Source organism: Siniperca chuatsi, linkage group LG5 (genome assembly GCF_020085105.1).
Source record: "Siniperca chuatsi isolate FFG_IHB_CAS linkage group LG5, ASM2008510v1, whole genome shotgun sequence".
NCBI classification, from domain to species: domain Eukaryota; kingdom Metazoa; phylum Chordata; class Actinopteri; order Centrarchiformes; family Sinipercidae; genus Siniperca; species Siniperca chuatsi.
In genome coordinates, this window is record NC_058046.1 from 31187153 (window position 1) to 31213432 (window position 26280).

Genomic DNA, 26280 nt, shown 5'->3' on the forward strand with positions numbered 1-26280 from the left:
TTATTTTATACATACTGATCCCAAGGTGAAGAATGAACTTCCTTAGTTAATAAAATGTTCATGTTTCCACATAGGTAAGCTCCTTGTTGAAACACTCAGTAGGCTTTTGACTCAAATATTGTGCCATTTTATTTCGTTTTATTTTATTTCCATTTTATTTAATATTTAGCTTTTATTTTGTATGTAATTGGAACGGAAATGTGTTGCTTATTTTGATGAGCTTGACAGTAGGCACCTGTCAGTTTTCTGTGGAGAGGTGGACGCGCAGCAGAGGGCTCATCATGGCACCACTTGGACTAAAAGCCATTGTTGGAGAAAGTAAGTACTGTTTATTTTATCTATCAGATTATTTTTACTTTTGTTATACTACAATGTTGACAGCTGATGGTTATTATTCCAAAGCCGTGTATTGTGTAGGCATGAAGGGCTATCCCCATTACTAAACATTAATTGTGAGATATGAGCGCTGCTTGCATTATATAACTTTTACGATTATTGATCGATTGGACAATGCAGCTCCTGGTGACACTTGCGAAGTTAGATGCGCTAAAGACGCTCAGACACATCCGAGCCGTGCGGCTCGCCAAAAGGTAATTTCTCCAGATTGTTGTGTCAGTGAGATGAATTATACAAATATGAAGTTGTTCGCTGGTGTTCTGTTAGACTCTGATGGAAGTTTCTATCGTTCATTGACCCGTTGTTGGCGTTTGTCTGAAGTGTAAAAGCACGGAGTCCTGGTTTGGAGAAAATCCTGCCTCGCTAATCTTTGTCTGTGCGGATTAAGTGCTTTGACGAGGGGTGCAGGAGGACTCTCCGACTCTGACAGCCTCGGTAACAACTAAACAAGTGTTTCTGTCTACTGTCAGATGTATATCAGCACCAGTAAACTGCAGTCCATTATTAAACATTATGTAGTCATTATTTTAATGTAGCCATACATGCGTCAGTGATGTTTGGTCTCACATCACATGAAGCTCTCATGGGACTAAAGATGCGCACACTGGGAAAAAAAATCCAATCAACTTTATTGCCGATTTTTCTTTAAGGCAGATCATTCCACTAGAGTGAAAATGTCTTTATATCGGAACTTATTTAATGTTACACTTTTCCATTAGTGTTAGATTAAATGGTGCCTCTTTCTAATAAGGCACTGTGAGGGAGCTGGAAAGCTGGAAAGTTCGACACAACAGACTAATACAGGAAGATCACTTTTATGTTGTGCTTTTATTTTGGGAACCCCTACTAATCTCTCTCTCTTTGAGATCTACTTCCGGGGGCGTGTTTTCATGGACTGCACACGTGAGAATGCAGCCACAGGACTCCAGGGTTGCGGTAGAATAGTATTAATTGCTTAGGAAGGTTCCTAACTGAGTTAAATTACCCGAAGCTATTTAAGTGGCAGCCATGATAAGAGCTGTTTGAATTCTCGAAATGCTAAGGAAAGGTGCTTCAGTGCCTCCTTTCATATCTCCCTCCTTATCTAACTTCTTTGATCATGAAGCCTAATGTTACTCTTCTGTTGTTTATCAGTGAAGTGTATGAACTCCACTGCAGACTGGAGTCTCTGTTAGTTGACAAACAGATGCTTGTCTCCACACTGCGCTGCATTATTATAGACTAGACTGAACTGGTCATTGGTCACATCTCTCACCGGTGTCCAGGCACTGTCTCTGCCTCTTCATCTCCTTGCTGTTCTCATGCATCAGTTCTGTGTTGTTGACTGTGTAGTTGCTGCTTTGACATACAGTATGTTGGCGTTAAAGTTTGCTGTCTGCTGTAGTGTAAAATGTCTCAAATTGTTGTTAATAACTATTAGATACAACTTATCCTGGCCTTTCAAATTAATACAAAAAACATAAACAAACAAAAGCGTTTTGCTTGGTATTTCTTCAGTTTAACTGTAGACAATAGTCATTTGTATTTTGTATATGGAAATATTGGTAAGATTAAATTGTAAATATATATTTTAAAGTTATTGTGGGAGTGTCTATGTGTCCTTCGCTGTATAATGATGCTGGTAGAGACGTCGGTATGGGTGCTTTTATGCTAATTTATGCTTCCTTGCGTCCTCTCGCCACCCGTGACCCAGAAATTGTTCCCCCTCCGCCATCATGGAGGATCTTCCAATCCCATAAATACACCTCGAGGCGAGAGGAGGCTTCAGAAGGAGCTTAGAGCAAGGAAACACAGGTGTATCCTACGCAGAAGTCTTTTATAAAGTGACGTGACATTTAAATGCCACACCTCCACATGTGTACAGAAAATATAATAGAACACACTTAGATGGTGAGATGCAATATAACGCGCCATCACCTTGTGTGCGATAAATCTAACACTTTGCAATTAAATTATCCTATATATTTTGAAGTGTTGTGGCATCGCACAAAGTAGCAGTTTATTTTTTATTTTACAATACAATTGACATACACATATTCTTACGCAGTTATGTGGTGTATTATTGTGCAGATAACAATAATGCAAGTAAATAAATAGCCTAATTAATAATAACAAATAACACGTATACGTACATAAATTAGAAGATATAAAAGGAATATTAAATGATAATTAAAATTAACAACATTAATAATACTACTAATAATCGGCTGTATTAAACAATTTACATATATAAATGAACAAAGGCCTCTTGTATATGTAAGACTTCGTAATAAGCTATTACTGACGGCCTCATGGCACTGTATCGTACTTTGTTAATAAGATAGAAAGGTTTGCTAGGGGCTTTCTTATATTCATAGGAATCATTGCAGTAGAATCCTATAAACCTCTAATGACCCCTGTGTGTGGTAATTTGGTTAAACACAAGTATATTTAGGAATATGCACTTTGTAGATTTTGACACAGGTAATAAATACAGGATCCACCTTAAGGCCCTTCTCATTTTACTTGATTCTGTGCTTTAATCGTGCATATTCTCAGACAAATTTGCAATTGATTAAATTACCATAAACCAACAGACACAAAGTGAATACGGAGACTTAGGGGTCCCTGGGTGTCTGGAGCCCCAGGAAAGTTGCCCTCTTTGCCTGGTTGGTAATCAAGCCTTGTTGCAGGTGTCTGTCAGTTGAAAAAGGTGCATTTTCAATGTTTAAAAATTAAACGTTGAAAAAATTGATATGCACTAAAACAAGTGAGATAATCTCATTCTGTTTGCAGATGTTTTACTTTTTGAAGACATATATGTCATTATCAGTGAATGTTACATTAAATAACTTGATAGATATGTTTTGATAGCTGATGAGGGTGGCCAGTCTATCACATGTTCAGTACTGATGCCCTTATGCATTGGAATTTAAAGCTGCATTAATCAATATTGTTATATTTAAAATAGATCAAGGAAAGGAGTTGCTTGTAGTGACCAACCCACAGAGAATTATCACCAACTCTTTTTCTCTCTTTTTTTTTGTTTATTGGTGAAATAGAGTGTGACAAAAAAAGAGTGACACAAGATAGATAAACATAATGGACAGACATACAGACAATAACATAAAGCAGTTACAATGATGAATGTGATGATATGATAAGAGGGAGTAGAGATTAGGTTAGATTAAGTTGGGTATGCGTTTGTAGTGTGTGTGTGTGTGTGTGCATGTTTGGATGTTTGTGTGGTGATATGTATCAGTGTTTTGTGATCCTGGACAGGTTGGTGTGTAGAGTAAGTAATGTGTGGCAGAGAGAACGAAGGACATAGAATTATTGTTATAGTGATATTAAATATATGATGTAACAACAATATAATAATAATAATAATAATAATAATAATAATGATGAAATAATATGATAATAATATAAAATTTTCATCATTATATATAGTACAATATAATTTAACAATAACCATTGTAATAATTAACATTACATTGATACAGCAATGAGTAGTGAGGCTAGATCTGGCCACCGGAGAAGCGAGCAACAAGCTCCCCCACCCAGCCCCCCAGCAACACAACCGGAAGCCAGGAGGGTGACAGGAGGGTGTCTTTTTTTTTTTTTTTTCTTTTTGTTTGTTTTAAGTTTTTAGTTTTTAGGGAGATCTTGCTTTGAGCTGTGTCCAGACCCAGAGGAGGGCGCTGGCCTATTGCTGGTCTTCTGCCTTGTCCTGCCTTGGACCCCTCCTAGACCGTTTATCCGCTGAGGAGTGGCATTCTTTTTTTTCTTTTTTGTTTTTTTTTTTTACCTTGAAGAGGAAAGGCGGTAGGCCCCGGGTTGGGTAAGGAATGAATAATAAAACAAAGCGAAAGGAAAAACAAGAAAATAAAAATGTGTGTGTGTGTAGGTGTCTGTGTATGAATACAATGTGCTATGGTTATGTGTATCCAAGTTTTTTGTTTTGTCCTGTTTTTCCCCCCTCTCCTTTCCTTTTTCTAAACTATAATAAATAAATCAATATATAAATAACAAAATAAAATAAATGAATAAATAAAAAATAATAATTATGATAGTAATACTAGTAATAACTGCAATAATAATAGTAATACTAACAATGATAATATTAATAGTAACAACAATTAGAATTTGAGTAATATCACTGATAATAACAAAAATTTCTGATTTAAAAGAACTATAGGAATCAGTGAATGGATGAGAGAGTTATAGTTACCAAATTAGCTATTATGAATGTAATCAGATTCTAAAGAAAAAGGGGAGGATAGAAAAGAAGAAAAACTAACAATCCGTCTTGAGAGGGCCAAAAAAAAAAAGAAAATGTGGTGTGTGTGTGTGTGTGTGGGGATTAATAAAATAAATAAAATAAGTAAATATAAAATTATATAAATACAAATAAATAAATCCATCAGTATTAACATGTTATGTGCATGATTTAAGAACCCAAATACAGAACACAAGGAGGTGGTACTTGGATGAGGTAGTTTTTATTATATACTGCAAGCAGTCACTGGGGGATCTGAGCTCTTCCAGAGTGGCGAGGCTCCGGGGATGGAGACAGGGAGTGTAGGTTTTAGCTTGGCTTGAGTAGTGTGGCAGGCAGAACAGGGAGGGCAGCTGGCTTGTGTAGCGTGGCAGACAGCGGTCAAAACAGAGAACAAGTCCAAAAGCAAACAAATCCAACAGGGAGCAGGCAAAATACAAAAGTCCACAATACAGGCAAGGTCCAAGGAAACAGGGAGTCAGTCCAACAAAACTTACAGGTAACCAAAGTCCAGGATGCGTTACATGGGAACAACGCACAACCAAAATGCACATGACAAGGGCAACGACCTGACAAGAAACAAAGGAAAAACCCCGGACTAAATACACTAAGGTAAGGGAGACAACGAGACACAGGTGCAAACAATCAAGGTGGGGCCAACACAACTAGAGGGAAAGCAAACAAAGTTAGGAAGTAAACCCTCAAGACACACAAGGAGAGGAGCACGCTACAAAATAATTATGTGTGTACATATAAAATTGCTATATGAGTTATGTTAATAAAGTAGAAAGACAGGGAGGAGAAAAATTAACAGTCAAGCAAGGGTAAAGCAAGATGATACTACTAATAAATAAATATTGATGTGCCTATAAGGAGAAAATAAATAAAGAATAAATAAATATGCCTGTACGCATTGTTGGGTGTACTGTGATATTTAGGAGTTGGTTATCATGGCTGGGACCTGTGGTCATGTACATGGCATTGGTTTTTGGGTGAGTTCTGTTTTGAGTTTAGATGGTTTAAAAATGTATTCCAGGTTTCATATTGACCCTGTGATTGATATGAGAAGATGTTTTAGATTTCCAGTTTTGAAAGATTATTTTCTTAGTCATAGTTAGAGAAATGAGTAATGGGTTTCTGTATTTAATTGGGAGGGCGACTTGCGTATTATCTCCCAACAGGCAAAGTGTTGGGGACAATGGGATTCTGCAGCCCAAGATAGTGGAGACTCAGTAACTGCTATCCAAAGGGAGTGAACTGGTTGGCAGGCCCAAGTGGCATGAAAATAATCATCTGTTCACAATGCACTTTGGGTAGCACATACGATTATTTTCATGCCACTTGGGCCTGCCAACCAGTTCACTCCCTTTGAACTGGTCTCTCTCAAACCTGTATCTCTGGATTAGTGTATTGAATGATATGAATTGGTTGTTTTGGATTGGAGCTATCTAGCAGAGTTTCAGGAGCAGGACCACACCTCAATCATGCCACATCCGGCTTTCCAATAATTACCCACATAACCCTCTCCTCGTCCTCGCTCTCGTATTCTGCGTCAGAACCAAGACCAAGTAACATCGCCTCGAGCACACTAAGCTACCACTCTATAACGTGAATTACTAGAAGTTACTTCAGCCATCCACTTACCTCATCTTGAGAATGGACTCCATCTCGCTATCCCCATCGGACGATGAATTATTCGGATGGAGTCAGAATGATCACTTTCAAAGTTTCTGTCAGTCCAAGTCAGCAGACCCAGCATCAGAAGCTGAAAACCTCTCCACCGCCTCCATGCCTGAGATCCCACTTTCAGCAATCCTAAAGTTGTCCAGGAAGCGGGTCAGTCCAACAAGCCTCTTACTTACTCTGTATATTCCATGGTCTGTATTCCGCCCAGTTCATCTTTCCTCAAGATTCATGGACAAGCCACCTGACGAATCCTCTGCGTCACCCAGCCCACCTCCCTCATTGGAAAAAAGAGGAAGAGGAATTAAGATCAATCCATCGGCGTTGCTGCCAACTCCTTTCTTCTCTGAGGGTATACTGTAGCCTGTAATATTCACCCATTTTAACTCTGGTTTGGTCTCCACCAACTCCTGAGAAAAATATCTGGTTCTTTAGCTGCTAAATGCTCCACTATGCTCACCAGTTAGTCACTAACTTTATCTGTCTGCTGTTTGGTGCTGGGCAATTAGTGTACAGTCAGTTTATCAGCGCTTTTTCACTGAAAACAGCTGCCTGCTGCTGCTGGAAACGAGGTTGATGAGAGCCCTGAGACTGAACCAAAACTGCAACGTTGTGAGCCATAAAACCAAAACAATAAGTCTAAAGAGGCAAAACAGCTCTGCAGAGCTGAGAGGAACTGCAAAGTTGGAGATAACTCTCTGGGTTCATCACTATGAGTAACACCTTGTACATTACGCATTGTCATTTGATCCATTGTTGATTTAAAAATATTGATTATTGCAGCTTAAAATCATCAGGCAATGTTGGTACTGTAGACATAAGAAACCTGGGCTTGAGCCCTTAAGGAATTTAGGATTCTTACTCAAATAGTTGTTCAGTTGCATATTTACTAGAAAGAAGTGTGAGTTCCTGACTACCCAAATCCTTAGATTTTAGTATTATAATCTGGAATCTGTCCAGTTAGGCTGTAAGTATATCTGCAATCTACCATATCAACACAGACTGTGATTAACTCGAGCACACATAAAGACAAAAATGGTTGTTGCCAGTTTAGGGCTAGTTGGATTTTTTAAGTGTTGCTGTTTTTTCATACAACCTGGACACAGCAGTGCTTGTAACAAAAGAGTTACAAAAAGTTACAAAGAGAGTAACAAAAGAGTTTCCCCTCAGGGATCAATAAAGTATTTCTGACTGTGGCAGGGCTGGAAAGGTTACAGTAAGTCAGACAGTGTTGTAACTAATGTCTCAATGGACGGTAAAATCTCCTCTTCCATCATGTCTGCTTTTCCTGCAGTATGTTGCCATATGTAGTGTTTGGCAGCGTAGATTAGCTGCTCCCCTACATAGTTACAGCACGTTACTGTGATTTAATACAATATTATAAACCTGGATTAGACAGATCTGTCTTATTTATCCCATCTTGTTTATCCTGCCTGTGAAAGCTACATGTCAGGTGGTCTCCCATTATGTCATGGATACTTACACTTAATCCTGTTGACTAATTGGACAAACAGGACCATTCACTGATGTATACACCATTTACCATCATTACTAGCTTTCTTCGGACAGCAGGGTCTGGCTGACTGGAGAGTGTGGGATTTTAAATAACTTAAGGAAATGTTTTGTGATAAATCATTTAAACTTCTCCTTAAATCTTTGACAAAAATTAGAGAATTATCTCAAATGTAATATTATGTCATTTACAATTATTGTCATTAGCCACACTGTTGGCTCACTATTATCATATGGCCCCAATGTCATGATAATGTGCTTATGACACCTTAGGAGCAGCTCTTCAAGTGATGTCACCCTGACCTTCTGTAGAAACAGGACATGTTGACTTATTTTGGAGGATGAGTGCTTGTCTGTTTTTATCTCTCTGTGTGTGTGTGTGTGTGTGTGTGTGTGTATGTGAGCGAGAGATGCTGCTTGTCCGTGATGTCACGTCCGCTGACACAGAAACGGCCCACAAATAGTGATGGGGAGCAGTCGATGGGGTAAGAGGATTGGGAGCAGATTAGAGGCAGTGATTGCAGTGGACTTCTCCCTCCCAGCACTGAGTCCCTTCATGTTCAGTGTGGCTTAAATCCCCAGTGAAGGAAACTGGGACGCTGCTCATCAACACAAGTGACAGGATGTTATGAAATGCTGGATTCTGTCTTACAAATATCAGTTTCATTCACACCTCAGGAACGACTCATCTCCCTATGTTATTCTGTCTCTAATAAATTCTACATTGCTGATAATATTACAATGGGTATGGTATTATTTTGCTGTGTGATGATCCAGTTTCCTCATGAATGATCATGTTATTCCTTTGTCCCTCTGATTCTCTGCTGCTCGTGGAAAAGGATTTGCACAATCAGGGTGTCATGAGATTGTGTGCTTGTTTCAGTTTTTTCAGTATGTAAAAAGTTTTTGTCATCAAGGCTGTCTCAGCTCTTCCAAATCTGAGGCCATGGTTCTTGACCGGAAAAAGGTGGTTTGCTCTCTTCGGGTAGGTGGGGAGTCCTTGCCTCAAGTGGAGGAGTTCAAGTATCTCGGGGTCTTGTTCACGAGTGAGGGACGGATGGAGCGTGAGATTCACAGGCGGATCGGTACAGCGTCTGCAGTGATGCGGGCGCTGTATCGGACCGTTGTGGTGAAGAAGGAGCTGAGTCGAAAGACAAAGCTCTCGATTTACCGGTCAATCTACGCTCCTGCCCTCACCTATGGTCATGAGCTTTGGGTAGTGACCGAAAGGACAAGATCGCGGATACAAGCGGCCGAAATGGGCTTCCTCCGCCGAGTGGCTGGGCGCTCCCTTAGAGATAGGGTGAGGAGCTCAGTCACACGGGGAGCTCGAGTAGAGCCGCTGCTCCTCCACGTCGAGAGGAGCCAGCTGAGGTGGCTAGGGCATCTGATCCGGATGCCTCCTGGACGCCTCCCTCGGGAGGTGTTCTGGGCATGTCCCACCGGGAGGCGGCCCCGGGGAAGACCCAGGACACGCTGGAGGGACTATGTCTCTCGGCTGGCCTGGGAACGCCTCGGGATCCCCCCGGAGGAGCTGGAGGAAGTGTCTGGAGCGAAGGAAGTCTGGGAGTCCCTGCTTAGACTGCTGCCCCCGCGACCCGGCCCCGGATAAGCGGAAGAAGATGGATGGATGGATGGATGGGCTGTCACATTGAGAGCTCAGTATTCAGGTGTTTTCTGTGAACTCTTCCAGTGGGGACAAGATGATATTTGGATATACTTTACCAGCATACAGATATTTCAGAAATATCTTTTATTACAACTATTATAACAATACTGCCACATTATTTAAACTTTACATTATCCATAGAATAATTATTCCAGCTTTATTTGCAGTGTGACATTATAAACTGACATAATATTGTACTGCCATGGTGCATCTTACTAAATAAATTCATGCTTAAGTTTCCACAAACTAATTTCTTATTACTAACTAACTACTGACACAGTGACCCACAAATTATTTTTGCCCTGGGGCTCCCTGGGTTAATCCAGCTGTGCTGAAGTCAACATTACAATAGCCAGCATCGGAATCATAATCACATTTTATTACCAAATACGTTTAAATGAATGATTAAACTTTTGTGGTACTTATGCTATGGAAAAAATCAAATATGAGCCTGTGTGGCTCAAAACCCATTTTATAAAATGGGTTCCTAATATAATAATCTAAACTCAAACATCCACACACTAGCTTTGCAGTGCCAGGCTTAGCCTAGGTGGCGCCCTGGGCGAGATCTGACAATGGGTCCATTTACAAGTGCCCAACAATGCCACTACTGTAAATACTATGAGAAAGGCCACTTACATTAACTGAAAACTCCCTGTAATTATTCTGCTGACAGAATTTATTTTGACTATCCAGAGGAAATGTGGTTTGGAGATTTATTTTAAAGAAAAAAGGTCAGACACTATACAAAAGACCTTATTGTATATGCTTGAATCTGTGTGGAACAGCTCATACAAAAGTACAGAAGGCCATTTACCATTGGGGATTTAAATAATTAATGAAGGTAACTCCTGTGTGTAAAATTACGCACTGTGCATCAAGAAACTGGAGACTGCAGATTTGGAGAATTTTGAGACGTCTGAGTATGCGCCTAAGCCAAAAAGGCATGAAAATTGCTTGCTAGACGGAAATGCTAGTAAATATAATATAATAATATTGGCGACATGGAGGGCATTTTGCCTCCGCAATTTGCACGTATTGTTACGTTGTTTTTTCTTTCTTTTTCTTTCTTTGTTTCTCACTTTCTCTCTCCCAACTATGCACCCCTTCAGGACCCTGACGCCCCTAGCACTTGCTTATATTACCTCTGCCAGCAGCAGGCTCTGCTCAGGGGTCATCACACGTGAAACTTTGGTCAATCTAGCCTTGAAGATACTGTAGTTTTAATCGTCTAGGTTTTGGGATATCTGCTGATGAGACAGTTGCCACTTCCCCAAACAGTGGAGGTTATTTTTAAAATGACATTTGAAAAACTCAACCATGACATTGTAGAAACAATGTCGTGATAACTCAGGGTAATCAGTTTCAGTCAGTGATTATACTGACTGTATGATTGACTTTAGTGAGAGTACAGTTTGAAATTTACCATACCTGCAGCAAGAAAACAGAATTAGAAATGGATTTTTTTTTAAATCAGATTTTAAAAATGAATGTAAGTTACTGTCCATGCATACAGCATACAGCATGCTTTTGATGGTAAATCAACAGTGATCCTGGGTCTAACACTAAACTGTTCAGAAGGATTTTGTTATGTGAAGTCCAGGGTTTATGTTGATGTCTTGACTGAATCAAATGTCTCCTTCTTTACAGAGATAATGAACAATGTCATCAAGAAGGCAAGAGAAAAAGGAAAATGGAAGGTAGTGATCCTGTTATTCTGACCAAATTTGGCTTCATTCACCTGTGATCTTGACAATGAATATGAATAAAATCACTGAAGATATCACAATGAAATCCTTATAAAGGTGTGTGTGACTGTGTTACAGGTGCTGGTGGTGGACAAGCTGAGTATGAGGATGGTTTCCTCCTGCTGTAAGATGACAGACATCATGTCAGAGGGAATCACCAGTAAGTACAATCACCCACGTCACCTCATCTCACTTTGGTTGTAGCTTTGAAGTCAGTTTAATCACATTTAGTGCAAGTAAATCTCATTCAGTTCTGCTAAAATAATCTATTAACACCCACAACCCTGTGGAGGATTAATTTCTAGAATGTGTTCAATTGAAATGTTTATGGATGTTCATGCAAGGAAAGTGGAATAATGGTGGAGGAAAGAAACTTTGTTGAAACAATGGATCACATTAGCTTGTGTAGAGTATCTACTTCTTTAATGCCTTTATTTATGGAAGTGTCGCTTTAAAGGAAATGTTTGCTTTATTAGTGAATTGCGAAGATCGATAGCTCATATCTGTGCAATATCTGTGACAGGTGTTGGTAGGCATTTTTTCCCTTTGGACAGAGCCAGGCTTGCTGGTTCCCCCTGTTTCAAGTCTTTATGCTAAGCTAGGCTAACCACATCCTGACTCCAATTCCATATACACAGACATGAGGTAAGGGATAATGCCTGACAAGTTGTTCCATGGTTGTAATGGATGACGTGGGGACCTCCGCAGATTCCATTGGAGTCATGGAACATACAACTTGTTGGGTATTTTCCCTATTCTCAAGAACAGAGAATAGCATGAATAGTACCATGATATTAAAACTGTCTTTCCAGTGGAGATAACATTACATAGCACTCTCTCTCTCCCTTACACAGGCTGTCTCTCACCCCTCACTCTGTCACAGGCACACACAGATGTGCCTTCACTGTCTCTCTCTTACTCCCTAACTTTTACCTTAACTTTGACTTCTCTTCATCTTTCACTCCTTTCATAACATATCAAACACATAAAATTTTCTTGGTTCTCACTGAGAAGCTATTTATCCTTTTTCGGTTGTTGTTGGTGGTTACAAAAATAACCCTAGCTAGTAGGGCACCTCAGACATTTGGCACACATGCCCATTCATGGTTTAGGGAAAATCGGGCCCGATTTGACCCTTACTTACTGGGCCCACCTCAGAGAACGGTCCAATCAGATTGGAGTTATGATTTTTCAAAGTTTTGGGCCTGTGTTCCCATTTGGCAGCATTTCCCACTTTGTCCAACAGCTCAAATGGTACCACCCCCGACGAATGGCCGTGTACTTTGGTGTGGGGGCTTGTCAATGGCCCCTCCACAATCTCTCAAAGTGTCAAGTTTCTATGTACTTGCTGTCCAGAGTTATTACAAAAATGTTGGCAGGACATTTACCAAACATGACCACCAATTTCATGGTATGCCAAATGTCACAGTTGATTTAGGGAAAGGACAATTGGGAAACTTTCTGCCACAGCATGGTTTGGCAACCATGATCACCCCATTCCAACGTATTCCAAATGTCAGATTTTCTTCATTTCCTAATATTCTGACATTTGGCATATCATTGAATGGGGTGGTCATGTTTGCCAAATGTCCTGACTGCTGTGGCAGAAATGTTCCCAAATGGACACAGACATAAAGGAACTGAAAGGTCAAAAGGTAATTTCACTGGATCTTGACCCTTTTTACTTGAGCTAGAATGTTGCAACCTTTTCACACTAAAAGTTGGTGCTGCAGTGAAGAGCTGACATTCATTTGGGGGTTCTTGATGCATGTTTAGGCTCCCAAAAAACAGTACAAAGGTCAAAAGGTCACCAGGTTTCCTTATGTTGTTTTGTCATATTTACACATTTCAAATATGCATATTTTCTCGTAGAAAGGTCCCAGAGACCCCAGATTTTGCACACACAGTGTGGGAAGGGTCTAGAACAAGCCCACCAAATCCATTCCCTGGCATCCAGAAACAAATCTGTTTTATTTGAAATAATCAAGTGAGGATGGTGTGAGGATTGTTAAGTTATTTTAGTATGTTGTTGCCATGCCAAGATGAGTCACATCCATCTTTGTTTGGAGCCACTAGCATGTAGCAATGCTGTGCGGGCAGTGGGACACCCCTCATACATTTGAATTGGAAATTTTGATAAATGAGGGGCAAGTTATACCCAAATGTCAAATATTAAAATGTGCATATTTTCTTAGAGAATCGTCCAGAAGGACTGAAAGTTGCACCAAACATCCTATTCTGCACCTACATTGACCATGTAAAGTGCAGACTCTGTAGAACCTTTGATTAGCTATCTTCTTTCTGGAACATCAGACTTAAAGAGCAAACTATTATGGAGCATACTTCATTTTCACAATTTCAACAATACCTCATGACAAGTCTTTATTTTAGGGCTTGTCCAACAGCCACTTTCATGCCCAGTCTGAATACTGAGCAAATTTTCAACCAGAGTTCAAGGCCCATCCCCCACAGGGCTGCGCCCAAACAGGAATATTTATGACACAGCGGGCAGGACATCTGACAAGCCTGATCATCCTATATAAAAGTATTCCAAATGGCAGATTTTAGACATTTTCTAATATTTTGCCATTTGGAATACCTTTGAATGAGGTATTCATGTTTGCCAAATGTCCTGCCTGCAGTGGCAGCAAGTTTCCCAAATGTCCTTTTCCTAAATCAACTCTGACAATTGGCATACCTTTGAATGGGGTGATCATGTTTGCCAAATGTCCTGCCTGCTGTGGCAGAAATGTTCCCAAATAGCATTCCCTAAATCACATCTGACATTTGGCATACTTTTGAATGGGATTGTCAAAACTTGCCTGTTTGGAACAGGCCTATTGCTTGGCCTCCAGTATTACTGCTTCAACGCATATAAAAATGAATACTGTTGATTTGAGGTGTGAATGAGTATATACATATATATACACCAACAACATGAAAGAAACTAACATTCTATTATACACAGATATTAAAGGAGCAGTGTGTAGGATTTAGTGGCAGAATACCGCTTGCCTCACTCCCCCCCCCTTCCAAGCGTATAGGAGAAACTACGGTGGCTGTGAAAAACGCGAAAGAGCCAGTCTCTGGTTCTCTCTAGAGCCAGTGTTTGGTTTGTCCGTTCTGGGCTACTGTAGGAAACATGAAGAGGACCTGCTAGCTCTGTAGATAAAAAGACTCATTCTAAGGTAATGAAAACACAACTATTCTTATTTTCAGGTTATTTATACACTAATGAAAATATACTTATCAATAGTATATTCCATTTCTGCCATATTCTGCAAGTAGAGCCCCCGAAATCTTACACACTGCTCGTTTAAGTAGGCCTACTGTAATTCTGTGTCAAAATTTGAGTTATAGGTGCTGAGATAAAAAGTGTTACAACCGTCCCTGGTCTCCCCTATTGCTGCTTCAATGCATAGAAAAATGAATACTGTTGATTTGAGTTGTGAATGAGTATATACAACAACATGAAAGAAACTAACATTCATTCAAAGTTAAGTACTGTAATAGTTAATCTTTTCTCATTTCTTGAGGGCTGCACTTAAAAATAAAATACATAACAGAGTTTTAGAAAGAATGTGCATCCGAAAATAAAGTTGATCGATCGTATTGGGCTCTCAGATCGTTTATTTTCTGTGCCTTCAGTTTGGATCATTTGAGTGGGTATATTTGCTCAAAAGATTTGTTCTTATATGAAACATAGGCTAATGGTTTTGAACTGCATTTATACCTGTAAGCGCCAGCGGGGAAAATTTACCCCGATAGAGAATGCAATCATATTCGTCCTATTCATTTTGCGTGTTCAGATAAATGTTATATTGCCTTTTGTCTACTACTGTGCTTGATAGAGCTGTGTCAAGTCATAGGCTAGCCTTTAATTTGGATAAGAGAAAGAGAGTTATGAATGCAAAAAAAAAAAATTGACTTGCTCTATGCACTGAGTTAAGGAGAGGCTTCAGGACTGAGCGAAGTGTCCTGGGTTGATTGACAGGTCATCATCTGACAATGATCCAGAGCCTTTGTGAAAAGTGAATTTTTTTAAAATGACACAGTTGTGTTTTGCAGTCCCTTCAAGTGGTGTGTGGCTCCCTCATTATGTGTTTTTTGACCTGTGGAGAGTAGGAGTTTTCGACTGCAGTGTGGAACTATTGTTTAGCAAAAGTGGTCGTTTTTGTTGGGTAAAAATCTACTTTTCAATAAATATTTTTGTATGCATAATTGTTTGGATGCATGCCAGTCCGAAACAAACAAGCAGGAAGAACACCTTAGATTATTATTCTACATTATTATTATTATTATTATTATTATTATTATTATTATGATGTAGGCCGATTAAAAAAATCACAATCAATGCATTCTAATAGCGGATAAATTTTACACATTGGTGGTTTTAGGTATACCGCAACTCCTGGTTCTAGTGTTAATGAACACTCACTATTTTCAGTAGTTTTTATGCACCTTTAGCCATTTCCAGTTAGACCAATATGCAATTTCATCACATTTTATCCTGAGAAAGAATATCCACTCACACTAATCCATTCATTTTCAGATTCTAAGAAATGCTCCACTCCAGCAATGGAGGATGGTCACCGCTTCAACACCGGTGTATAGGCGTGTTTATTTGTGCTTTAGAATGTAACTGCTGTGAAACAATCAGAAAATAACGTTTTATTTCTCTGATTCATCGGCTTTGTTGCTACCGGTGCTCCTTCTTTTCATTCACTCTCTAGGTCGCTTGAACACCACTCTCTCTCTCTCTCTGTCTCTCTCTCTCTCTCTCAAGCAATACACCCGCCAAGTGTGAAGTCGATCGGATGAACGGTGGTGAAAAAAGGATAGGACATACATACAGACAGACAGACATAGATTCCTTTCTTGTCTTCAAGACCAGTGTAGGAGCTGTTTCCAAGTGTGACTGAGCCTGCCTGGCCTCTTAACGAGTGGTGCCATCATGTTTGGTGTCCTCTCTCTCACCCCAGGCTGAAGGCATTCACAGAGCATTAAGAAGCCTGCTTCATTTGGATATTTCACTTTTTTGTAATAACTCTGGACAGCAAGCACATAGAGACATGAAACTTTCAGAGATTGTTAAGGGGCCCTGAACAAGCACCTATGCCAAATTACACCCATGGGACCACTCCCCAGGGAGTTATTTAAAAAATATTTTTTGAAATGTGCATATTTTCTCAGAGAATGGTTCCAGAGCCCCCAGGTTTTGCCCACAGTTGGGCAGGCCTGGAACAAGTCAACACTACCACCTCCCCTCGGTGTAATCTTGAAAAAACAGATTGCACGTTTTGAGTAACACAGCTGAGGAACGTGTGAGGACTGTCTGGTTTTACACCTTCTGTGAATCTGGTGCAGATCGGAGATGGGTTTTTTTCTTGGGCTTAATTTGGCTAAATGATCCAAATTTGGGCCTAGAATGGGCGATTTTTCACTTTGGTGCATTTGCCCTCCAAATGGCAGAAATGCGTATGTCATAGCTGTCCTTCTATACTGTTGAGTTACTAAAAATTTATTCACACCTTCCAGTCAGATTTCTGAATTTCCAGTAGCCATGGTATAAATTGTTATAATTCTTCCCATCTAACTTTTACAAAGAAGAAAAAAAAGCATATTTCACTAAATGAACTGTTCCTTTAAGACAGCATAATTATTTCAACAAGAAAGAATAATGATTTGGATTGAACTGCAAAAAACCTTTTGTGCAGGAGTTTCACATTAAATAAGCACGTAGGTAATAGCACTGGCAATGAATCTAAAAACTCAACAAAGAGAGTAGTAGGTTTGTCTTTTCTCATGAATATTTTTTTTACTGACGTGTACCTAGTTTATAACATTATACTAGACCCTAATTATCTGACCTGTTGTATCCCTCCATAGAGAAAAACTGGCAAAATTAAGAATATACCACCCAAAGTTCCCTCCACTAAACATTTCTAAAATCAAAGAATATAACTTATTTTGTTTCATTTCAGAGTGTCATAAGGAGAAAAGTGTCACAGTTGGTCCAGAAAGCATTTTTATGAGACTAAACCCTGCTAGCAACTCTTAAACTAAAGGCTGAAATGATCACTACACCCAACAATGCAGACATGTTGAATGGAAGAAATAACACACTGACCTGACTTAACTATTAACTTTTACTGGCAATGATATACAGAAGTATTCAAAATTGTTTAGATGCCTACTTTGTCAAAGAACACTGAAATAATATTTCAAAACTTGATGTGATGAAGAGAATGACTGTATGTAGCTCTCCAGCGAAAACCTTAAAATGTTTTCTGTGGGTCAAGGACAGTTCCGTTTGTACAGAGATTCTGCATAAACATTAACACTGACTAATCTGAGGGCAGTGATGTTTCTACAAACTACAAGTCAGAAAGCATAGTTCTAATGTAATCAAGCTGATGGATGAGTATTGATTATTCTGTTTTCCTGTGCTCTCTAGTTGTAGAAGACATAAACAAGCGGCGTGAGCCGCTGCCCAGCATGGAGGCCATCTACCTGATCACACCCTCAGATGAGGTAAATCATACAGGTCCTGTATGAGCTGTTTATAATTCATTGGTACAGTACATACAGTCCCCCATTAATGTCTCATTGGCTTACAGTACAGTATTTTGCAATTTTGTCCAGCAACTGAGAAATACCACATTATTGTCATTTAAATACTTAAAAATCCTGTTCCAATGGTTGTCATGGTTAGTTTGCGTCATGTCATGTTATGATAAAGTAGGAAACACTGTGTTTTTATTCAGTATTTCTTTCCACTAACTTTTGAACAGAGTGAAGAATTGTCCAAACTGTCATTCCCTTTAACATTCACAATTCATAAACTTAAACATTGTTCTCTGCTGTCGCAGTCTGTTGAGGGTCTGATTGATGACTTCAGAGACCCGCAGGCGCCGAGGTACCGAGCAGCTCACGTCTTCTTCACCAACAGTGAGTAAATCCATTTCACACCAGCAAAATATAGATTCTACTATTTGAAATACACAAATCCAGTTTCATGTTAGGTGATTGTGGTTAAACCATAAGGGGCTGCAAAATGTTCTTCATGTCCCACTTTGTACGGCAGGCTTTTGTTAAAAATCTGTCTCCCAGCCAGTGTTCGAATCACACTGTGGCTTACATGAATGCGCCTGCCTATGTGCAAAAATATATTATCAATACATTTCAATTCATACATATTTAGCCTGGGGCAACAAAGAAACAGAAAAATGATTCACTGTTGCAATGTTTTTTTAAATCATTCTCCACGAGAAACAATAAAAATGCCAATGCACAGTGGACAGGCAATGGTTTACGTTACTTTGTTAAACAGGCCAGAGCAGGTTGGATAGCCATAGCAGGAATAGACAGCATTGTGTTTATTAGACACAAATTAGTGCTTCACTATTAGCCTATTATATATTTCAGGAATATAAATATACAGGAAGATTTACATTTATACAGAATAAATCCAGTGGCACTAAAAATGACTATATTAGAGCTCTCCCTAAATTTCTCAAGCGAGGCGTTCTCCCCCATATTTCGAACCCTGCTCCCAGCCCAGGATGAGACAACTGATGACATCATCAGGGCTATTTTTTTTTGCAGACTTGACAAAATTCCTCCAGAGCCACAGAAGACATTATACAACTATTTTCACAGGTTATCTAGTACTCCCTGTGACTATTAAACTGACCTTTGTGTAACATTTGTTCCCCTTTAAGAGAACAACCTTATTTTCTCTACCAATATAAGGTGAATTTAAATATTTTCTAATTTAAGAAAGTAACAACATTTAAGATTGACATAACGCTGACATTCTTTTATCTAACTACTAACTATCTCAGTCAGTCACCATGTTTTTCCGTGATTCTCGGCAGCGATCCCAGACTCGTTGTTTGGACTGTTGACCAAATCCCGCGCCTCCAAAGCCATGAAGGCGTTGACTGAGATCCACATCGCCTTTCTGCCCTATGAATCTCAGGTAAGACACTGTCTAGACTAGGATTAGACCACAGCAGCTGCTCATAATCATCTGCCTAGGATATGATGAATGAGGTTTGGAGGGATTTCAGTGAACTGTGAGGTGGTGAGATGTTGTGTAGTGTTGGGACCTCACCACATGGGAAACAATAGAAGGACCTACATGTAAAAGTGAAAACCTGAAACAAAGAAACGGACGAGCTGCCATAGGAGCGCAGAAGAAGCATGAACCCCTGAGGGAGCACTCTCCTCAGTAGCCGCCCAAGGATCAGCTTTGCTGTTGAACCCATTTACTGCTGTGTGCTTCCGTGCTTAGAGCGTTCCAATGTTTGTATCGGTCCCAAGCCATGGGCCTTGTGGTAGTTTTTCAGCCACTGTCTTTGAAGCCACCATATCTGCGCTTTATCGGACCAGTAACACGGCTGCCGAATACAAGTTTGCTGGGATTGTGTCTTGCCACAGCATTTAGGATATTATGTACCTTGCTTTGTGTGCCTTTTCCTCTCCCTCTTCCATTACTAACCCACACACACACTTACACGCCTTACGCACAGCCACACACATACACACCTCAAACCCACAAATAGCGTGGTAGCCTAACTCAGTTGTGCTCCAGGCCATCCACGCAGTCATCCCCCCCCCCATCCTCACACACACACACCTACCTGCATCACATGCTTGCTGATTGTATGCTTTTATTGTGCTTAGAGTAGATAATAAACATAATAGTGGTTTATTGATTATTGATAGGTGCTGAAAAGTTAAATAAACTCTATTGTACCTTTAAAGAGCACTTGCCTGTGGTTTTTGTGTGTGTTGTAATAACAGCAGGTTGTGACGGTCAGTGCTCAGATTCACCCTTCACTGTCCACCTTATTAATGTAAAAAAGTATTTTGAATATTTAGAATATTGCCATTTCTAAGTGGACAAATCCCTTTTTTGAGGCTTTTTTCACGTTTTGGTTATTGGTCCCTGATCTCAGGGTGGTGCCCTGTAATTATTAATCCACATTAATAATTTTATTGATATTAATAATTGTATTAATATTTATAAATATCTTTGATAGTTGCTAATAACTAAACGTGCCCTACCGGATTCCCAACAGTAGGGTATTCTTATTGCATTATGTGAATCCTGTGTGTGTGTGTATGTGTACTGTACATCATCACTTAGGAACTGTTTGAACATTTTGGAGGATGGATGGATGCAGCAAAACTTTAATCAATCAATCAATCAATCAATCAATCAATCAATCAATCAATCAATCAATCAAGGCCATCTATTAGCAGTCCTTTCATGAGGTCTTGAATTGCAGTACTACTGGCTAAAAAGGTTATCTGACAGAACGGACATCTACTTACATTTTTGTTTCATTGCATGTAGCAAACTTAGTACCTCATATTAACCACTTATCGCTGCAGGTGATGCCCCAGATTTATGAAATATCTAATAGCTAATCACTCACATGTCTACACAAGTACAACACAGTCTGTTTAAATCACAGTATCATTGATACACATGTTAAATATAAACCAGTGTGTTACTGGTGCTGTTGATGAACACACCTGGACAGGTGTTTGTCAGTGTAACAGGCTGGAGGATGACCCGCATTATATATTATATATATACGCATTTTCAATTTGCTCATAAAAAAGAAAAATATCACAAAAAAGGTTTTTATGCTTGGCTGAGGGGGAAAAGTTGGTTTATCAATAAAAGCAAAATGAGACATAGTGCAATGGAAACAGACTTGTTTAATAAATCATGACGTAGATGAAGCATGCCGCTCCATTGAAGAGACAAAAAATAGCGGCAGACGAAAGCATCAGATCTGTGTGGAGCACTCTTTCTCGAAATTCTTTTAAAATTTGGGTTACATTTGAATGGAAACCTAGCTACTATGTTGTTGGTCAAAATGCACACACACTCAGGTGGAAACTGAAGCATGTGCAACAGGATGCGCATTGTCTCTGGCGTCCTTATTGCTCTGTGTGTGTGTTCTGTGTTTTATTGAACATCCAACATGTAGCCACTGGGTAAAAAGTTAATATTGAAGATAGAGAAATACTTAGTGTTTGATTGTTCATACAAAACAAGCTCATCTTCAGACTATTCCAGGTGTATGTGCATTCATTTGGATACAAATAGGAGCTGTTACAGGCACAGCCTATTCCGAGATCAGCAACAATGACCATTAGTACTTTATTTGTGCTGATTGCTGTTCTTTTATCTTTTTTGAGGCTTCCACCTACACTAACCTGGTTACTCCCCCCCAAGGTCTGACTGAAGATTTTACCCTTGACATCTACTATTAATGCATAGTTGTTCTGCTGTGTAGCTGCCTCTTTGTCACTTACTTTCTTACTTAGAGAAGCTGGCTTGCACTTTGCTACCCATTTAGTGATCCATGGTGGATAGGTATTAAAGGACGGTGTCATACAACTTGGGCTTACCTTTCCCTTCAGTATAAATAACATTGTACTCACCACATTAATAGCTGTGATCTGGTAATGCACAATCTTAGCCATACCTTAACCATATGGTATTCACCATTTGTGGATATTGTGGGAACAACGTCCTTCCTTTCAACAGAAAACATTTTGGCAATGCATCACTGAAAGTATTTTTTAGCAGAATTGTCCAGGATCAATGTTTTGTTTTCAAGTGGGTTGGCAATGTTGAAAGAAAAGGCTAAATTAAAATGCAAAGGTGGGGAAACAGCAAGCCTCCTGCCCATCTTGTAGAAAAAAATTCAGAGTACCCTCTCCTAAGTAAAATGATAAAATATCGATCCCCCTGCCTAACGCCCTATGATGATATTGAAACAGTTCCTCAACAGAGGGAGGAACTGTGCTGAAGAGGACCAGGTTGACTGTGTTTTGTGTTAGATCAGCTTTAGCCTTCAATCCTCTGCTGTTGTCCTGTAGTTTTAATCCTGAGAGGGAGGGACACATCATACCAGCCCCGCCCCCCTGCCCTACATTCATCCCTTTACCTCATGGCTGACAGAACCAATGCTCATACTCTGCAGCCAATGGGAGCACAGATAAGATGTGTGACAAGAGAAAGCACAGGGATTGTTACCATGTGATGGAGTCATAACAGATGGGTGCATGTATATGTGCTTTGCAAGCGAGTGTGTGTGGAAAAGGGTTTAATTAGTGTTAGCTTTTGAGTGTCAGTGCAAATATTTTTAGACAGAAGGTTTTGGTGGCCAATATTTTTTTATTTATTGTTTTACCTATAACCATTTTCAAGACCAAATAATGATCTTCTCCTCAATAATTCTCTTCATAGCTTAGCCATGTAGGTCATCATAGAACTCTAAAACAAAGCTGAGTATAATAAAGTATATTTATGCATACAAATAAAGCCATTCTTGCTTTCGATCAATTCAGGTCAAGGTATCCCCATAAACAACCAGTGTAGCATTAATCAATTTAAATGTTGGGGCAGGAATGAAGTTGAGATTGTTGTCTCTGTCATGTCTTCTTTGTCCAGGTCTTCTCCCTGGATAAAGTGGATGCCTTTCAGGACTTCTACAGCCCCTTCAAGGCTGACGTGAAGAATAACATGCTGGAGCGTTGTGCTGAACAGATCGCCACCCTCTGTGCTACACTCAAAGAGTATCCTGGAGTCCGATACAGAGGGTGAGACCGAGACCAGCAACGACCACTCATTTCAAGAGTCTTTTTTTCTTTTTTTCTAATTCTAATACCTTTATAGCATTGGTGTGATAGAGGCTGCCAGTCATCATGTTTTGCAAGACTAGACCTCTTGTCGTATTGACATGTGTCAATATTCCACTCCCATTTTTTCCCATGGATTCTGAACATTTACAAATGGCCACACTACTTTCTCTTCTCGTTTCTGTCTGAAACGAGAAATCTAACAGGATCAACAGCAGCGTGAACCAGGCCTTTATTTTGAATTGGCTTGTTTTAGAGACTGTCCTTTATTTCTAATTTGCCCTGTTACCCAGTTAATGTAATCTCACAACTTCTTTCATGTTCAGGATTTTCTTGATACATTTAGTGTAATGTATAGTTCCACAGCACTAATTCCATCAGTATAAATCCAGAGTCATGTCATACTCAAAATTTGAGATTCTCCCCTCTCACAGAAATACTATTTTCATTCACTTCAATTATTTCCAGTCGCTTCCATAATGCTGTTTGGTTTTGTTTTTTGGATGGCTGTTAAGATACTGTCAATGAAACTGAACACTGTGCAGATGTTTCAAATTAAAATTCTTCCAGCAGCTCCAGGCATAATCCCCATCCTTTCCTGATGGGTCCTTAAAGTGAAATACCTGTTTTATAATTTGTAGCTCAAAAGCAAAATAATGAAGAAAAATTTGAAGTGACTGGAAATAATTATTGAATGAAAACAGTATTTCTGTTAGAGAAGAGAAAATGAGAGCAGCAGAGTGGTGAGTATGACATGACTCAGTTGTTGTGCTGATGGAATTAGTGCTGTGGAAATGTATATTATACTGAATTTACCATGTGCAGGTAATTCCACCCCCCACACCCTCTCCTTCAATATCTTTGCCTTTATTGGCGACTGCCTCATTTGTTTGTGCTGACCATCGCTATTATTTGAATACAAGCTTTTATCTGACAATTCACAGTAATTAGCCCACCACAATGTTTACAATACTACACATAGCACATGTAAACATATTCAACTCACTCAGGTCAATGCAAAGTAACACTCTTTCTCAGAGTACACTTCCATTCTGAGTTTTTCACAATTTCTTAAGTTCATGTTTGAAAGGTTTGTAAAGTTTAAGTGCAGTGTTCTCGCCTTGTTGTTCTACCCATACAGACATTCTTAAGGGAATGCTGATCAGTAGACGTATCATCAGCATGTTCAGGTTAAAGAGCTGCTTTTGTATGATGCTGTGTGTGTGTTTGTTGGTTCAGGGAGTACAACGACTGTGCAGTTCTGGCCCAGATGCTTCAGGAGAAGCTGGACGGCTACAAGGCTGATGACCCCACCATGGGAGAGGTAGGGAATTGGAGCTAAATTACTAATGGGGAGAACCAGATGCATCATTGAAGGGGCCTCTCAGATAATGACAGTAAAATAAGTCTCATACTGTATACTACAACTCCAATTTTGTGGATTTTTATGTTTTGACTTCAGCTGAAGGATTATATGCACTGTTGGTTTAGAGACACTTTCAAATGGAACAGTAAATAAGGCAGTGGGGATGTTATGTTTTCATTCAACAGCTGTAATGTTATGTTTTTTAAAGGATGGGAAGTAGTGTGGATACCCAGTCTGTGGTTAGCAAAATGATCAGACGTCAGTTGACCAGATCCTGTGTAATTTAGTAAAGAGTAAAGAGTACAACTTATCTGTCAGTCCTCCACAGTGTGTGCAGTATTTTGTGTTTGTGCTGATGCCTCCAGGGTCCAGACAAGTCTCGTACTCAGCTGCTCATTCTTGATCGGGGCTTTGATCCCGTGTCACCTCTCCTGCATGAGCTCACGCTGCAGGCCATGGCCTATGACCTGCTGGGCATCGAGAACGACGTCTACAGGTAAAGACGCTACTAAAGGAGATCCGACAGCTGCCAAGTCACTGAGCTCAGGGTGCAGCTGTCATTTCAATATTTGTCTTTTATGTTGTTTTGTTTTGTTGACTGCTGTGACTGTCTGGTTATATATTTCAGTGGTGGCAGGGTGGCCCTGTGTGTTAAATACAACCCAACATCTCATCAATTCTGAAAAATTCTTCAACAATAATTTAAACCATATATTTGTTAGGAAAATTACCAATATGGTAAAACAATGCCCTATCTTAGTACAAGGAAGAAGCAAAGAAATTACTGCACTGCACAACATAAAGATGATACAATTCTTCAGTGTTGATCTGCGTTGGAAAAACATTTCATTCCCACTGGCATATTTTTGTATTTACCTTAACAAATAGAAGACTCTCTCTCTTAGATATACACATACAGTCTGTAAACCTCTCTGGCCCTCTCTGTCAGTTTTGAGACCAGTGGGATGGGAGAGACGAGAATGAAGGAGGTAGTGCTGGACGAGGATGACGACCTGTGGCTGACTCTGAGACACAAACACATCGCTGAGGTGTCAACGTGAGTGGCTTTGACTTTCTACACACGTACACACTCATGGCATGGATAAACAACCACAGGAGCAACTTCCTGTACCACAAATCTACAGCTCTGTCACACACCTGTCGCAGAGCATTACTCCTCTCAGGAATCAGCATACAGAGAACCTTCTCAATTTTCATTTATTAACTCATTTTTCCTGACTTTCCTTGTCCTTCTCTGTCTCTGTCTCATTTGTCTGCACAGGGCTGTGACTCGTTCTCTGAAAGAATTTTCTGCCAGCAAAAAGATGAACACTGGAGAAAAGGTAGAGGACACACTGTATCACTCTGCTCTGGTTTCAGGATCTGTTACTGTGTTTCTGCTCCCAACTGTCCTTCACACACAGAGGTGGAAGGAGAGCCAAAGTATCATGCAGAAGTCCAGTACTTCACTTAAATTTTAATAAAGTAATTGTAAAATTATGGGCACCTAGTCAACAAAAAGTAAAACATTTATTGTAAAATATACTTAAAGCAGCTATAATCGATATATGAAAAATATGTAAATGTAAAAACAATGTGACAATGCGAAACGGGTCTCTGGTAGTAATGAACCTCCAGAGAATTATCACCTGAATCTGCAGTTCCTCTCAGCTTTACAGAGCTTCATAGTGGCTTTCAGTTAAGTTTAGTTGTCTGGCTGCAACTTTACTGTTTTGGGTCACTCTCACCATTCTCATAGTGTTGTTTTCAGCCGCATCATTTCTCTAACTAGTTACTAGTTAGAGAAAAAACTCTAAAATCCCACTGTACACTACTTGATCAGCACCAAACAGCAGACTGACCAACCCGTTGTCATTCCCAGGTCGTCAAATAACGACATTTTGTCACGCCACCTGGCGTCTCAAACAGATGCATAAGATACCCTTTCAATTAACTCCAATGTAAAACCATC

At 39.7% G+C, this 26280-nt stretch overlaps 1 protein-coding gene across 3 annotated transcripts in view; it reads left to right on the forward strand.

Moving 5' to 3' along the window:
- Positions 1-209: 209 nt before the first annotated feature.
- Positions 210-26280, forward strand: part of stxbp1b (syntaxin binding protein 1b) — a 50741-nt gene continuing 24670 nt past the window's right edge. The window contains exons 1-11 of one of the 3 annotated variants that reach the window (XM_044195635.1): positions 210-318; positions 11172-11221; positions 11348-11429; positions 17727-17803; positions 18142-18220; positions 19150-19253; positions 22755-22903; positions 24182-24266; positions 24674-24804; positions 25258-25365; positions 25591-25651. In XM_044195635.1, the coding sequence (XP_044051570.1) occupies positions 216-318; positions 11172-11221; positions 11348-11429; positions 17727-17803; positions 18142-18220; positions 19150-19253; positions 22755-22903; positions 24182-24266; positions 24674-24804; positions 25258-25365; positions 25591-25651 (1029 nt within the window). In that variant the 5' untranslated portion in view covers positions 210-215. Of the gene's footprint in view, positions 319-9467; positions 9523-11171; positions 11222-11347; positions 11430-17726; positions 17804-18141; positions 18221-19149; positions 19254-22754; positions 22904-24181; positions 24267-24673; positions 24805-25257; positions 25366-25590; positions 25652-26280 lie in introns of those variants that run through there. The other 2 variants (XM_044195636.1, XM_044195637.1) reach the window with 2 other exon arrangements.